This window comes from Bos javanicus, chromosome 3 (assembly GCF_032452875.1).
Source record: "Bos javanicus breed banteng chromosome 3, ARS-OSU_banteng_1.0, whole genome shotgun sequence".
Taxonomy (NCBI): Eukaryota; Metazoa; Chordata; class Mammalia; order Artiodactyla; family Bovidae; genus Bos; species Bos javanicus.
In genome coordinates, this window is record NC_083870.1 from 26008466 (window position 1) to 26024093 (window position 15628).

Sequence of the window (15628 nt, forward strand, 5' to 3'; positions counted from 1 at the left end):
GACAGAGGCTCAGATTTTATAAAATAGTCACTCAAGCTTCTGAAAAGATAAGTCCACAATTAATTTTAATACATCTAATAGTTCAAATTTCCTAGTTTAAAATTTTGATCATTAAAATCCACTGTGGCAGGAAGATTAATTCAGGGATGTAAACTGATTTATTTTGGCTTTATACTATCCTATTTGATGATTCAGGGGTACAGTTTTAAATATCCTGTGCTTTTACAGTATTGATAGGTTAAACCACTATCTATATTATAGCTGACTCTATTCCTCAAGTCCCACAGGCCTGTTTTCTGCTCAAGAATCACTTAAGAAGAATCAGATAACAGAAAGAGATCCAGTGATTATGTAATTTTTAAGCTTGATGGTCTCAGAGGTTGGACTAAAGTCACACAGGCCTATGGTTTGTTTTCTTAAAATTAGATGGCATGAAAATTTCATCTGGCAAGCTCTTCATCTTTCTATAACATTGAGGAATATTAAGATTAGCTGAACCAAAAGAAATGCTCTCTGAATGTTCCCATAGTCTCCCAACTGAAAGTCCAAGTTGTTCTAGAAACAGGAAGACTGAACTGTGCTGTCATCAATGGGTACAAATAAAGGATAAACAGACTTTTCACTTAAAGAACATCTTTATTTAACCTTTAATATACAATATTACCTTTAATTTATAAAAATTACGTATGGAGGACATAACTGGAAATCACTTCAGGAGTGGCCGGTGGGTACCGATTTAGGAGGTTATACTTGCCCCACTTATTAGTTTAGGGAAAAATTATACCAGTGAATTTGAGACCAGTAAGATTGAGAAATGGCATTTCAACTTCTGAATCCAGTATTAAAACTGAGGATGCTTTATTCAAACTATCCAACAAAAACTAATTTCTAAATTTTCTAAAAAATAACTTTTCCCAAGAGGTGAGCTTATCTCCATGGATTTTTCTGGTATATAATTTGCAGTAGAAGTCTGTAGCTTTCAAATAGCTGCAACACATATTTAATTATTTAAAATCTTCTGCAGATTAACATGTATGTATGTGGTGTATGTGTCTGTGTACTCACACTTATATTCACATTGAGTCACACTGAGCCGAAGCCATCTGTATTGTGTGCTGGACCTAGAAAGGTAATTCATTTATGGTGTGTGTCCCCCCTGTCATTCTGAGTACAGGCTTCCCCTCTTCTAGGATTTCCAAACATAGTGAAATATTTGGTAAACTTCTTTGTGAAAAAAGCTATCCTCAAGAAGCTCAGTGCACTGCAATGTACATACGTACTAGCAATGTGGTGGGCTCAAAGGTTAAAGTGGATTAGTTGTTAAACAGTTAAAAGGCTGAGGATGCTTTAATTTAAATATAATGCACACTGACATTATGAAATACTTTTGACTTGAAAAAGGACTGACCAAGTGCAAGAAGAGGAAGGGAACTCTTCTTCTGGACACATCTTTTTCTCTGCATTCCTCAGATTTAGGCTGTTGCAGAGGCAACAAGGGCAACAGTACCTTTCTGCAGTCTAAAAAGGAAGAGTAGTTGCCAAATGGCAACTGAGCCACATAACCCATTTTCTGTTGCTTAAAATTTTTTCAGGAGATTGACTTCTGTAGCACAAAGGTCAGAAATATAATTTCATATTCTTGTCATAGGGCCCTAAGAGTATTCAAGTGGAGGAATTTTTGCAGCTCCAGCCATCCAGAGTCCTGGTCCAAAGGTCAATGAGCAGGCAGAACCTGGAGCAAATGTACTAATTTTGATACCACAGAGATCCTTCCCTTTACATGGAGACTCTGGAATTGTGGCATTAAATGATAAGAAAGGATAAGGGCTGACAGCATATCCCACAAACAAACAAAATGCCTCCTTCAAGATAGTTGTACCATACTGAAACCTGAACAGCCTCCAGAGGATAGCTATTTTCAAGACAACAAATATATAGCTTTAGGTTACACAAATACATATGATCATACATACATGACTTTTTTTTGCTTTAAAAATGAATTATGTATTCAAAACAGATAAAAGATGAACATCAAAGATTATAGGGTTTTACACAAATTAAAATTGAGATCAAGGGGTAACAATTATGATCCATGGGCCAAATCTAGTCCTCCATGTTCCAGAAAATAAAGTTTTACTGGAAAACAGCCACCGACACCCCTTTCTTTACATGTTTTCTATACTTGCTTTGATGGCTCAACAGCAGAACTGAGTATAGAGACAGAGACTGTATGGTTCACAACGCCTGAAATATTCACCATCTGGCTCTCTGGAGGAAAGCATGCTGATCCACAGATCACAGACAACATGACCTGAATGAGCTGAAGGAACAGAAAATCATCTTCATCAATGTTCTGGAACCAAGTACATTAAAATATCTCCAGATCATATCTGGTTACTCAAATATTCTGCTTAAAATCTGTGCAGCCAAAAGTAGTTAACAACAGTGTTCATTAATTAACAGAGACAATACTAAACATCTTTCTGTGTATCATTGTATTTATGTATATATCTACATAAACAGTGCATTAAGATATGAGCTAGCCAATCTGAGTGTAAGGAAACCTAAAGAAAAATAAGAACTCAAAATACCATTACTAGGAACTGTTATTAGGAACTCAGAAATATTTCAGTATATTCTTCTTTTATATTTAACAGCATGAGACCATTACTAGGAACCACAGCAGAGTGTAAACAATTTACAACTAACTGCAAATTTTACCCATTTAATTATGTGACAAAATTTTTTGAATATAAAATAACCAGCATTTCTATAAAACATTAACTTTTAATTATGTAATTAAAGTGATAATAGCAAAATAAGAATGTTTTTATTTCTAAAGTAGATATTTTAGTCAAAGTTGCATCAGAAATCAAGTATTTCTTTTGACATTTTTCAAGAGACTTTAGTTATTACCTACAATTATAGCTGTTAGTAGTATATAGTAACACATTGTTTAAAATATATTATAAACCATTTCTTCTTTAATTTAAAGGAAATATAAAATTAAGGACTTTGTAACATGAATCATACTGAAAAACACTTAAAATGGTATGAACAACTCTTATACAGAAAATGCCACTGGAATCACAAAGTGTTCTAACACTTGAAAGTGCCAAGCACAGTGCTTGGCACACATTAGGTATGCTGTGCTTGTTCACTCACTCACTCACTCACTCATTCATAAGGAATCCACGCCTAAGGAGAAACTCCAAGGGCAAGCACAACAAATTTTACCAACAAATTTGAAGTTCTGACAAAGACTTTGGCAATGGAGAATGGGAGAGGAGATGTTAATGATCAAAATTTCCAACTGCTTGGTTAAAATCTACCAACTAAAGCCCTGGGTTGTCCTAGAGAACATCACAGAGAATCAGGGTCAATATTCCACAACAGGAATATATTCCTTCAATACCCAGGTTTTGCTTTTACACATAAACATTTGCTCAAAGACAACAATAGTTAGTGTCAGACATAAGACAGCACATCTCTGCAACCCACCAGAAAGTAAGAATCCTGTGACTGGGTACCTATTTTTCTGCACTGAGACTTCTTTTTGGTTGGGACCACATTCTCTTGGTTTTAACAACTTAATACTGGTTTGAACCAAAAACGTGATTCTAAAATTCTAAAAGAAAGAAAAAATAAATATATAAGGTAGAGGGGTGTTTAACATCTATTTTTTTCTCTTGTATACCAAATGATCTATCTACTGTGCACATTTGTGCCAAAGGAACAAAGTAACGTGTCTGCTTTTGAGGAGGCACCTGGAAAGGAGCATTTCTAGGCTCTTTGCAGAAGGTCTTAAAAATATAACGAATGTTTAACCTGAGTCATAAGGTCTACAAAATGCAAAGGACTGTAAAGGACAGAAAAAAGTAAAGAATACTCTCAGAAACTAGCAGAATATGGGAATAATATAGGATAAGGATTGATCTTGGAGAAAAGAAAATTTTAAATCCTTAACAAAAATAAAACATGAAACTGGCAACTCGTAGCTGACTTAAATGTAATTGCCTTTGGTATTCAGAGAAGAAAAAAAAGAAAAAGGAAGCAATGTCATAAGCTCTAGTCTTCTCACCATCACAAGGAAGATAAGGAGATGATGAAGACTCTTCCTTTGTCCCTCTCAAGAGTTTTTGTTTGTACCAGAACTAGCCATGCTCATACACCTCTCTGTCTTCTCTTGAGCTCCAGAAAGACAAACAGAGCACTTGGTATGGGGGTTTTGTCTTCTTACTCCTTGAGAAGTTCCTGGGGAACAAAAAGGTTCCTTCACTCTGCATTCTTCTAAATGAAGTGAGGAAGTGTTCACTGCCATCTACAGAGCTGTTCTGGGTCTTTTGCCAAGTCAAGTTATTCATTTTTTTTAAGTGACTCATAAGTGGGCTTGTGCTATTTTTAGGAGCAAAGCTAATGTTTTTTGAGAACCAAACACTTTTCCTTTCTCTTCTAAAGTTAGTCATCTACCCTTTTCATTTAAAATTTTTAGTTTTTCAACTAGTAAAAGATATTACAATTTCAAAATATGTACTAAAATTTAAGTTTCCTAAAGATTTAAATAATGCAACTGGCTCTACATCCTTACTTTCTATGTATAGTGAAAATCTTGAGGGTTATCATTTATGGATCATCTTCTGAACTATGTGAACTGTTTGACTATTTGTGATATAAGATGAACACCCTTAAAATATTTAATCATATTAATTTACTAAATCTTTTTCCAATGTAAACCTAACACATGCTAATAAAAAAATTTTTTTAAACTATCAAAATAAGACAATAAACCTTCAGAACTCTAAAGTGGGCTTCCTACACATTGCTTTTTGAAATCTTCAAATTCATAGTAAATATTAGACTAATATTTAGTAGTAGTAGACTACTACTACTACTCCCAACTATTACTGCCAATGGAAGCTGTTTGTATTAAGTGTAAGGAAGAAAAAGCATCTTGTACTGTGACATAAACTTAAGGGGCAGAAAATTTATAAGCCTTATTTACCTTTTAGTTCCTGATAAAATTTAAGTTATTCCCCCACAAATATAAAGAAATATTGCAAAATCTATTGATGGTAAGAGAAAGCCCCTTAGATATATTTCAAATTTAGTGTATTATAATTAAATTATACCACATTTTAATTACTAAATATTATTTTGAAACTACTCTAATTCTTTGGATTTATATAAATATCCTTGGAGAAAAAAAGTTGAATTTATTTTTTACATAAAATGTTTATGAAAAGCTCACTCATCTGATGGGATAATAAAGGATCCCCTATCCCTAAAACAGTTAAGGAAGTTTCAATAAATTTTGGTTTTGATTTAATAAATTGTGAAAGTAATCTGGTTCATCAAGGTAAATTTAGAGCTGCATAACAGTGCAGTGAATTTTGCCAAGCCACACAAAGAGCTGAAAATTGAGGGAGTCTACTAAGGTCAAAGTGAACGAAATTTACTTGGTAGATTTGCTGGTTTGACAAAATAATCTCCTACCGACAAAACCAAGGCTTTCTCTTAGAACAGGTTTCAAGGCAACAAACTGCAGCATTTTCCCCACTTTTTGTCATGCTACCAACACGAGACTGAACAACATGCACGGAATTCCAAACCCAGGCTCGTAAGTAGTGGTGATGATAAATAGTAGTTTCAATGATTCCATATGGAGACAAAGACTTGAAGAGTATTCTTTGTGAATCATGTCCCCAGAGAAATCAAATTTAACCAAGAAATTTTAACAGACTAGATTGTGATTTGAAATGGCTGCCAGTCTGCATCTAATGGGAACTTGAAAATTCAGAGAGGGATAGGTATTCTGTTTCTTTTTTGAGTCTTCCTGTGGCCTATGCAGTTACATTGTTCTTTTGCTCTTGTTTATTTTAATCCATTCCATTATTAAAAATGGAGGGGAAAAGAGGACAAACAATGTGTAAATATTGTGACTTGAGAGCTGCTCCACGGAGGAAACAAATGTGTAATTGGTTTCAAAGGCCATCTCCAACTCCTACAAGGTGCTCCACATTCTTGGCTTATTCTTAGGAAGTATAGCCTCCAGATTCCAGGACTCTAGAAACAACAGCAACAGGCATAATTTTTCAAGTGACCATCTCATTAAGAATCAAAGCACATCAGGTCTCTGTCCTACATACACCAGAATATGTTTTGGTCAGGTATAAAATGGAATCATTTCAAAGCTGAAATATCTACAAGTTGAAAAGTCTTGCAGGGAATAGTCATGTTTCACCCTGCCATGTTGACTTAAGAGGTCCAGGTTTTCAAAAGGCCCCTCTCCAGACTAGTTTCTGTAGTGGTCCATGTAAACAAAACACAGGTGAGAATGGTCTTTCTGGAGCTGCATTCATCGAACAGCAGGATTTCTTGAAAGTGTGGTGTTGGCTAAATGCAACACGGGCAGAGGGTGAGCCTCTGTATTAAATACCCAGTGGTCTAAAGGTAAAAGGTCATCACCGGAGAAGAGCAGATACAAATACCTGAAAATTTAAAGAAAAAAAAAATGAGTTTCAACTAGAATTCAACAAGATCAGGTGATCTCAGTTATAATGGAAGAGTACACCAGTAACCTATTTTGAGAACTTTGATGAAAAACATGCCAGAAAATGAACCTCAGTCATTCAAATGATGAAAAACACAAAAGCAATGTATTCCAGAAAAGTGAATAAAATCCAGTAAGATAAACAACTAGACCTCTGAAAGAAGGCAGTTAAAAGGCAAATTCCACATACCTGTCTGAAGCACATAAAACAATAATGCTATAAAATGGCATAAAACAAACCAATCCATGGTTTTTTAGAGACATTCTTTTAAAGTTCAGATATAATATCAATCATATGTTTTGGCAACTTAGAGAGATCACAGTATAACTACAAATTAGTGTGTGTGTGTGTGTGTGTGTGTGTGTTAGTTGCTCAGTCTTGTCCGACTCTTTGGGACCTCATGGACTGCGGCCTGACAGACTCCTCTGTCCATGGGATTTCCTAGGTAAGGATATTGGAGTGGGTTGCCACTCCCTTCTCCAAGGTATCTTCCCAACTGAGGGATCAAACCTGAATTAATAAACACTAAAGAAAGTAAGTGAAGCATTATTATTTGGACACAGCAATGACTTTATATACTCCTAATACATTAGTTTTTATAGTTCTTGGAGAAGATACTGCAAACTGTTCAAAAAAAGTTCTAGAAACATTATGGATTTACAGGAAGGTTAATCATTTATTAGTCTTTCTTAATAGGTAATAGCATTGTTTATATGAAGACATATATATTTACACCTCTCCATGAACACTGCAGGGCACAGGGGTAACTTTAAATTTAAAATAGCTTACACAACAATTCTTACCATGATAGGTAAAAATATCATATGTATATCACATTATATATTAGAATTGGGCAAATTCCAATATGAATTCTATTACGGGGTTATCAAAGTGAGCAGAAAACAACCATAAAGAGTTGGCAATCTGAGTTATAACTCTTGATCTTAGCAGTAAGTAGCTGGGCTTTACTTATAAGGCTTTGGTGAAGAATTCCTTTACAGTATTTTAGCTAAACTTTATTTTAAAAATAGGCACATTAACATCTTTTCATTTTACTGTTATAGTTCTTGGTGACAGAGTAAAACCATATGGCACTGAGGTAAATGGAGGCTGCTTATCAACTGTGTAACTGGTGAAGCTGGAACAGAGAGTAACAGGGCCTCTACTTTCACTCTGGTCCCAGACCTTGAGATCTGCTTGACTGACTTACTCACCAGGTAACAGGCAGAGAAGCTGGAACTGAAAAAGGCTTGGATGAACATAGCAAGAGACTCTGCTGAGTCTGCTTACTGTATGGAGATGAGAAGCACACGCTCTCTGTGTTCTGGGCACAAACATGTCTAGGAGAGCTATGTTCTGTGCAGTTTCATGTCTTTTGGCTAAATGTGGGCTAATGTAGCAGGCTCACTCTAATTGTAACACTTCTTGGGAGAGGAGTAGGTGAAGGAATAGAGAGAAAATGCAGTTTCTTGTAAAATGATTTCTTTACATTGGAAAGTGCTATAGAAGTACCTTATGTAAATACACAAAAAGCTTTAGATAACAGAAAGTGGTATTTTATTTTTAAATAATCATGAAACAATCTTAATAAAACTGTAGTGGGTTGAGTAGCCCCCCTATTCCCCAACTCATGTCCATCTGGTGCCTCAGAATGTCACTTTATTTGGAAATAGGGTCTCTGGTATATAATTAGTCAAGGATCTGAAGAGGAAACCATCCTTGTAGTGTGGGCCCTAAAACTAATGGCTTCTATCTGTACAAGAGAAAGGAGAGCGAGTGATCTGGACCCAGAGACATGAAAATCATGTGAAGGCAGAGGCAAAGACTCAAGGAACACCATCCAAAGAACACCTTCAGAGGAAAATTATTTCAGACTTCTGGACTGCAGAGGTGTGACAGAAAAACTTCTGTAATGCCACCAAGTCTGTGGTGATTTGTTACTGCAGCTCTAGGAAATTAATACAACTTTCATGCCAAGCCTCCAGAGGATTCCTCTGGACCTTAAGCAGAGGTTTGGATGAACTACTTGGAGAGTCAAATAGGCCCTAGACAGCAGGAGGTAGACTATAGATATATATTTAAAATTTTATTTTTTTTAACATATTTTATTTTCTACATTTATCTCATCCTTTAACTTTATAAAAATTTTTATTCTTTGGTAATGCTTAAATAATAGTCAGATATTAATTTCCATTTCTAGATTACTTTTTCTTTAAAATAGATGGTTTTCTCTCCTCAACAAAAAACCTTTATTTTGTTGTATATAAAACCAGAACATTTTTTACATAGATAATTTGGACCTCAAAGATATGTTCTTTTTTTTGTTGTTCTTTTTTTTTTTTTAAATTTTTTAATCCACCACAGGTATACATGTGTTCCCCATCCTAAACCCTCCACCCTCCTCCCTCCCCATACCATCCCTCTGGGTCGTCCCAGCCCCAAGCATCCAGCATCGTGCATTGAACCTTGACTGGCATCTAGTTTCATACATGACGTTTCACATGTTTCAATGCCATTCTCCCAAATCTTCCCACCCTCTCCCTCTCCCACAGAGTCCATAAGACTGTTCTATACATCAGTGTCTCTTTTGCTGTCTCGTATACAGGGTTATCGTTACCATCTTTCTAAATTCCATATATATGCGTTAGTATACTGTAATGGTGTTTTTCCTTCTGGCTTACTTCACTCTGTATAATAGGCTCCATTTTCATCCACCTCATTAGAACTGATTCAAATGTATTCTTTTTAATGGCTGAGTAATACTCCATTGTGTATATGTACCACAGCTTTCTTATCCATTTATCTGCTGATGGACATCTAGGTTGCTTCCATGTCCTGGCTATTATAAACAGTGCTGCGATGAACACTGGGGTACACGTGTCTCTTTCCCTTCTGGTTTCCTCAGTGTGTATGCCCAGCAGTGGGATTGCTGGATCATAAGGCAGTCCTATTTCCAGTTTTTTAAGGAATCTCCACACTGTTCTCCATAGTGGCTGCACTAGTTTGCATTCCCACCAACAGTGTAAGAGGGTTCCCTTTTCTCCACACCCTCTCCAGCATTTATTATTTGTAGACTTTTGGATCGCAGCCATTCTGAGAGGTTTGGATGAACTACTTGGAGAGTCAAATAGGCCCTAGACAGCAGGAGGTAGACTATAGATATATATTTAAAATTTTATAGCAAAATAAATGTTTGAAATTAAAGTAAAATAGCTAAACAACTCATGTCAAGGCCATGGTACATTATTACTGACAGAGATTTTTAACTTGGATTTTAAATACAGAACAACCAGAGAAGTGTGATCTTTGCTATGAAAGTTGAGAAAAGTCTAATTCAAATTAGCTATCAGACTACCAGATCCTCTAATAAGGATTTTTTATGACTACAGTTCAAAGTTGGAGATAACAGATGACAAACAGCATTGCCAAAGGCCTGTAAGTATATAAAAAGGTGCTATTAAGTACCTCAGTTTTACTGGATGTCTTGCTTGCTTTTTAGAACTATTTTAAAATGCTGTTCACATATACCTCTTTTATCTATAAAGACAAGACATTCAGAGGAGGTGATGGTACCAGAAGTAATCTCAACTAAGTGTTGGTAGCATTCACTACCAACAAATAGGAAAGTTTTACAGTCAAACAGGAAAGAACAGTCAACCAAATCTGAGAAGAAACATATAAGTGTCTATGGAGAAATGCTAAGGCTAAAAAAGAACCAACTACCAAGCTACTGTGTTCTTTACTTAATTCTTTATGTTTATCAAATGAGCCTTGCTGACTTGTTTATTCTCTTCCACAACTACCAGGGGCAGTGTTCACGGTATTATGGATAGATGCTACAACCCTAAAGGCTTGCATTAGGGACTACAACTAACTCACAAGAAAACCTCAGACTGTTTGAAAAATTATTTACTTAAATCTTCCATTTCATTTATACTCCTAATGTTTAAATAATGTCTTAGGATGGATAAATTGAAGACATGCAGTGGAAATTATATTCTAAAAGATGATACATTAAAATATACAATTATTAACCTCTCCAAAAGATCTGTCCCTCTCTGCCTTTCTTAAATCTAAAAGTTGTTTCCTAGTGGGAAGGGATGGGGAAGGAAAAAACATTGAAACAAACATGGCAGTATTGTGGATTCAAATCCATTTTTTTGAAAGATAAACTGGAAGTGGAACATTTGTGATATTGAGACCCAAAGGGGCTGGGAAAAATTCCTCTTCCTCTCCTTTAAGGGGTCAAATAATTTAGGTGACTTTCCTATAGGTCAGAGAACACTGAAACTACATAAACAGTTGGGATTATTTCATATAACAAAAAGTCCAGATGTAGGTGGTAATCTTGGTTAAAGATTAATGAAAAAATATTAATTTTTTTCCAGGTGCCAAAAGGCCTTATCCCTTTTTCCCTTTTCTTAGGTCACTGCCTTGAGAAAACTTCTAACTGTCCCTTTGATACATATGTAAATCTTTTTTTTAAAGCTTCATAAACCTCTTGCCTGTGTTACAATTCAGGAATGTTTTTCTTAAAAGGCCTGGGAGCCATGCCTCTGAAATATAAACATCAAGGAAGACAGCACCCCAATCTCTCTCTCACTGTGAGGTTAGCTTAGGTAACTTCCTCTAAGCTCTAATTAACCCCTTGTGATAAATATAGAAGTATTATTTTTCCTTTGGATAAAGAGAATTAACACACATGGCCTCCCCAGTTACCTTATGAATTCAGAATGAACCAAGTATAGCAAATGGTGCTGTCAAGAAACTACCCGTTTCTCATTACACTGCCTTTGTACCTTTGTCAGAAAAATGTCTTCCCACCACTTCCTATATCCTGTTTCAAATATTTGTCCATCAATTATTACTGTCTATTTCACCAATACCACACTGTTCTAATTATGATAACTTTATAGTAAGTCTTGAAATCAGGCAGTTTTAGGCTTTCAACTTTGCTTTTTTTGAAACTTGTTTTGGTTAGTCTAAGTTTTATATTTCCATATGAAATTTAGAAACAGCTTATTAATTTCTACCCAAAAGAACCTCCAGGAATTTTGATTAGGATTATGTAACTACAGAATAATTGAGGGAGAGTTGACAATACTGAATTCTCAGAACCACAAAGAGAATCTCTCCATTTATTTAGATCTTTAATTTCTCACAGCAGTGATTTTTAGTTTTCAGTGTACAGGTCTTTAACGTGTTTTGGCAAGATATCCCTAAAATTTCATATCATTTCATATGCTATTACAAGGGGAAATTTTTCAGTTTCAATTTCTTGATTGCTCACTGCTAGTATATATAATTGATTTTAATATATTAATCTTCTGTCCACAACCCTGCTAAATTAACTTACTAATTCTACTAACTTTTTGAGAAACTCCATAGGATTTTTAAAGATGACAATCATCCTCTACAAAAAAAGTCTTTTCTTTTGTCTGGCTGCAGATAGAACCTCCATTACAAGGCTAAATAGAAGTGAAGAGAACAGATATCCTTGTCTTGTTCCTAATCTTAGGAGGATCTTAGTTCTTCAGTATGATGTAACTATACATTCTTCATACATGCCATTTATCAAGTTAAGAAAGTTCCTTTCTATTTTTTGTTTGCTAAGAATTTTATCAGGAATGGATATTGGATTTTGTTAAGTGATTTTTCTGTCTATTGAGGTAAGCATATAGTTTTTGTTTTACAGTTCATTGACTGATTTTCAAATGTTAAATCAAGCCTCCATACTTGGAATAAACCCACTTGGGTCATGATGTATTAACTATTTAATATGTTGTTAGACTTGATTTGCTAAAATCTTGTTTAGCTATTTTATAGTTAACTATATGCAGGTCAGGAAGCAACAGAACTGGACATGGAACAACAGACTGGTTCCTAATAGGAAAAGGAGTACGTCAAGGCTGTATATTGTCACTCTGTTATTTAACCTATATGCAGGGTACATCATGAGAAACGCTGGGCTGGAAGAAGCACAAGCTGCAATCAAGATTGCCGGGAGAAATACCACCCTTACGGCAGACAGTGAAGAGGAACTAAAAAGCCTCTTGATGAAGGTGAAAGAGGAGAGTGAAAAAGTTGGCTTAAAGCACAACATTCACAAAACTAAGATCATGGCATCTGGTCCCATCACTTCATGGGAAACAGATGTGGAAACAGTGTCAGACTTTATTTTTTTGGGCTCCAAAATCACTGCAGATGGTGACTGCAGCCATGAAATTAAAAGACGCTTACTCCTTGGAAGAAAAGTTGTGACCAATCTAGATAGCATATTGAAAAGCAGAGACATTACTTTGCCAACAAAGGTTCGTCTAGTCAAGGCTATGGTTTTTCCAGTAGTCATGTATGGATGTGAGAGTTGGACTGTGAAGAAAGCTGAGCGCCCAAGAATTGATGCTTTTGAACTGTGGTGTTGGAGAAGACTCTTGAGAGTCCCTTGGACTGCAAGGAGATCCAACCAGTCCATTCTAAAGGAGATCAGTCCTGGGTGTTCTTTGGAAGAATGATGCTAAAGCTGAAACTCCAGTACTTTGGACACCTCATGCGAAGAGCTGACTCATTGGAAAAGACTCTAATGCCGGGAGGGATAGGGGGCAGGAGGAGAAGGGGACGACAGAGGATGAAATGGCTGGATGGCATCACCAACTCGATGGATGTGAGTTTGAGAGAACTCCGGGAGTTGGTGATGGACAGGGAGGCCTGGCATGCTGCGATTCATGGGGTTGCAAAGAGTCGGACAGGACTGAGTGCCTGAACTGAACTGAATTGAAGTTCATGAGGGATATTAGTCTTGCTTTCAACGAAGACTCTGTCATTGTTATATTTGCTCCTTTTTGCCTAACTTGTCTTTTCCGTCTGGTTGCTTTTAAGATTTTTTTCTTTATCACTATTTTTGAGCAATGTGATTACAATGTGCCTTGGGTGAAGCATTTTTTATGTTCCTTTTCCTTGAAGTTTAGTCTGCGAGTATAGTATTTGCAGCAAGTTTGAAAAGACTGGGATCAGTTTTTCATCCATACCGCTGTCCTCTTCGCCAGAGACTCCACTTTCACATATTTTAAACCATGTGCAGTTGTTACACAGCTCACAATGCTCTTTTCATTTTTCTAAGATTCTTTCTTTTGTTGTTCTTGTTACATTTTGATTTCTATTCCTATGTTTTCAAGTTCACTGACCTTTTTCTCCTGCAATGTCTAATGTGCTATTAATCCTATTTGGTATATTTATTTTCCAATCCAGACATTGTAGTTTTCATTTCTGGAAGTTTTATTTGGGTTTTAACATCTTCCACATCTGTACTTAATGTTTTGAATACACAGAATACAGTTATAATAACTGTTTTAATATTATCTGCTAATTCTAACATGTCTATGAGTTCCAAGTTAATTTCAATTGATAACCTCCGTGTTTGTTCCTGGATAGTTTTCTATCACTATAAATCTAAAGTTTTGTTCAGGAATATCATTAAGTTACTTGGAAACAGTTTGATCCTTTCAGGTCTTGTTTTTATGATTTGTTATGTAGATCCAAAGCTGTAGATTATTCCCCTCTACTGAGGCACAAGCTGGATTTAGAAAAGGCAGAGGAACCAGAGATAAAATTGCCAAGATATACAGGATCATAGAAAAAGCAAAGGAATTCCAAAAAAAATCTACTTCTGCTTCACTATGCTAAAGCCTTTGATTGGGTGGATCACAACAAACTGTGGAATATTCTTAATGAGATGAGAATACCAGACCATATTACCAGCCTCCTGAGAAACCTGTATGCAGGACAAGAAGCAACACTTAGAACTGGACATGGAACAAAAGACTGGTTCAAAATTGGTAAAGGAGTATGTCAAGGCTGTATACTGTCATCCTGCTTATTTATTTTATTTTATTTTATTTTTGCTTATTTAATTTATATGTAGAGTACATCATGCGAAATGCCGGGCTGAATGAATCACAAGCTGCAATCAAGATTGCCGGGAGAAATATCAACTATCTCAGATATGCAGATGATACAACTTTAATGGGAGAAAGTGAAGAGGAACTAAGAGCCTCTTTATGAAAGTGAGAGTGAAAAACCCGGCTTACAACTCAACATTCAAAAACTATGATCATGGCATCTGGTCCTATCACTTCATGGCAAACAGATGGGGAAAACATGGAAAGTGTCAGATTTCATTTTCTTGGGCTTCAAAATTACTGCAGACGGTGACTGCAGCCATGAAATTAAAAGACACTTGCTCCTTGGAAGAGTAGCTATGAAAAACCTAGACAGTGTATTAAAAAGCAGACACATCACTTTGCTGACAAAGGTCCATATAGTCAAATATGGATTTTTGGTTTTTCCAGTAGTCATGTATGTATGGATGTGAGAGTTGGACCATAAAGAAGGCTGAGGGCCGAAGAATTAATGCTTTCGAACTATGGTGCTGGAGAAGACTCTTGAGAGTTCCCTGGACAGGAAGGAGATCAAACCAGTCAATCCTCAATAAATCAACCCTGAATACTGATGCTGAAAGGATTGATGCTGAAGATGAAGCTCCAATACTTTGGCCACCTGATGTGAAGAGATGACTCACTGGAAAAGATCCTGATGCTGGAAGATTGAGGGCAAGAAGAGAAGGGGGTGACAGAGGATGAGATGGTTGGATGGCATCACTGACTCAACGGACATGAGCTTAAGCAAACTTTGGGAGATAGTGAAGGACAGGGAAGCCTGGCACGCTGCGGTTCATCGGGTCACAAAGAGTCAGACACAACTTAGTGACTGAACAACAACAACTGAGGCAGGACTTTCTTGAGTAATCAATTTGGATTCCCATAAATTAGGAGCTTTTCTAGTCAGGCTACTGAAACCAGACACTATTCCTAGTCCTGTGTGATCACCATAAACTGTTTCCTTTACTCACAGATGACTCTCTCCCCCTCAATTCAGGTAGTTTCTTCATCCTGCCAAACACTACAGACTCTTGGGATCTCCGTACAGCTCTTTCCTCTCTGGTACTTTCCTGTAAACACTAGCTATCACAGTTTCCTTGGAATCACAGCTCCATCTCCTCAAGGAGTCTGCTGCACTCTGCC

General features: G+C 36.3%; 1 protein-coding gene across 4 annotated transcripts in view; it reads right to left on the bottom strand.

The window, feature by feature from the left end:
* The window catches only part of MAN1A2 (mannosidase alpha class 1A member 2), a 181947-nt gene that overhangs the window by 31972 nt on the left and 134347 nt on the right, over positions 1-15628 (bottom strand). For 2 of the 4 annotated variants that reach the window (XM_061409756.1, XM_061409730.1), the window contains one exon: positions 617-6488. The exons of 1 other annotated variant lie outside the window; for it this stretch is intronic. In XM_061409756.1, the coding sequence (XP_061265740.1) occupies positions 6356-6488 (133 nt within the window). In that variant the 3' untranslated portion in view covers positions 617-6355. Of the gene's footprint in view, positions 1-616; positions 6489-13236; positions 15144-15628 lie in introns of those variants that run through there. One more of the 4 variants, XM_061409740.1, reaches the window with a different exon arrangement.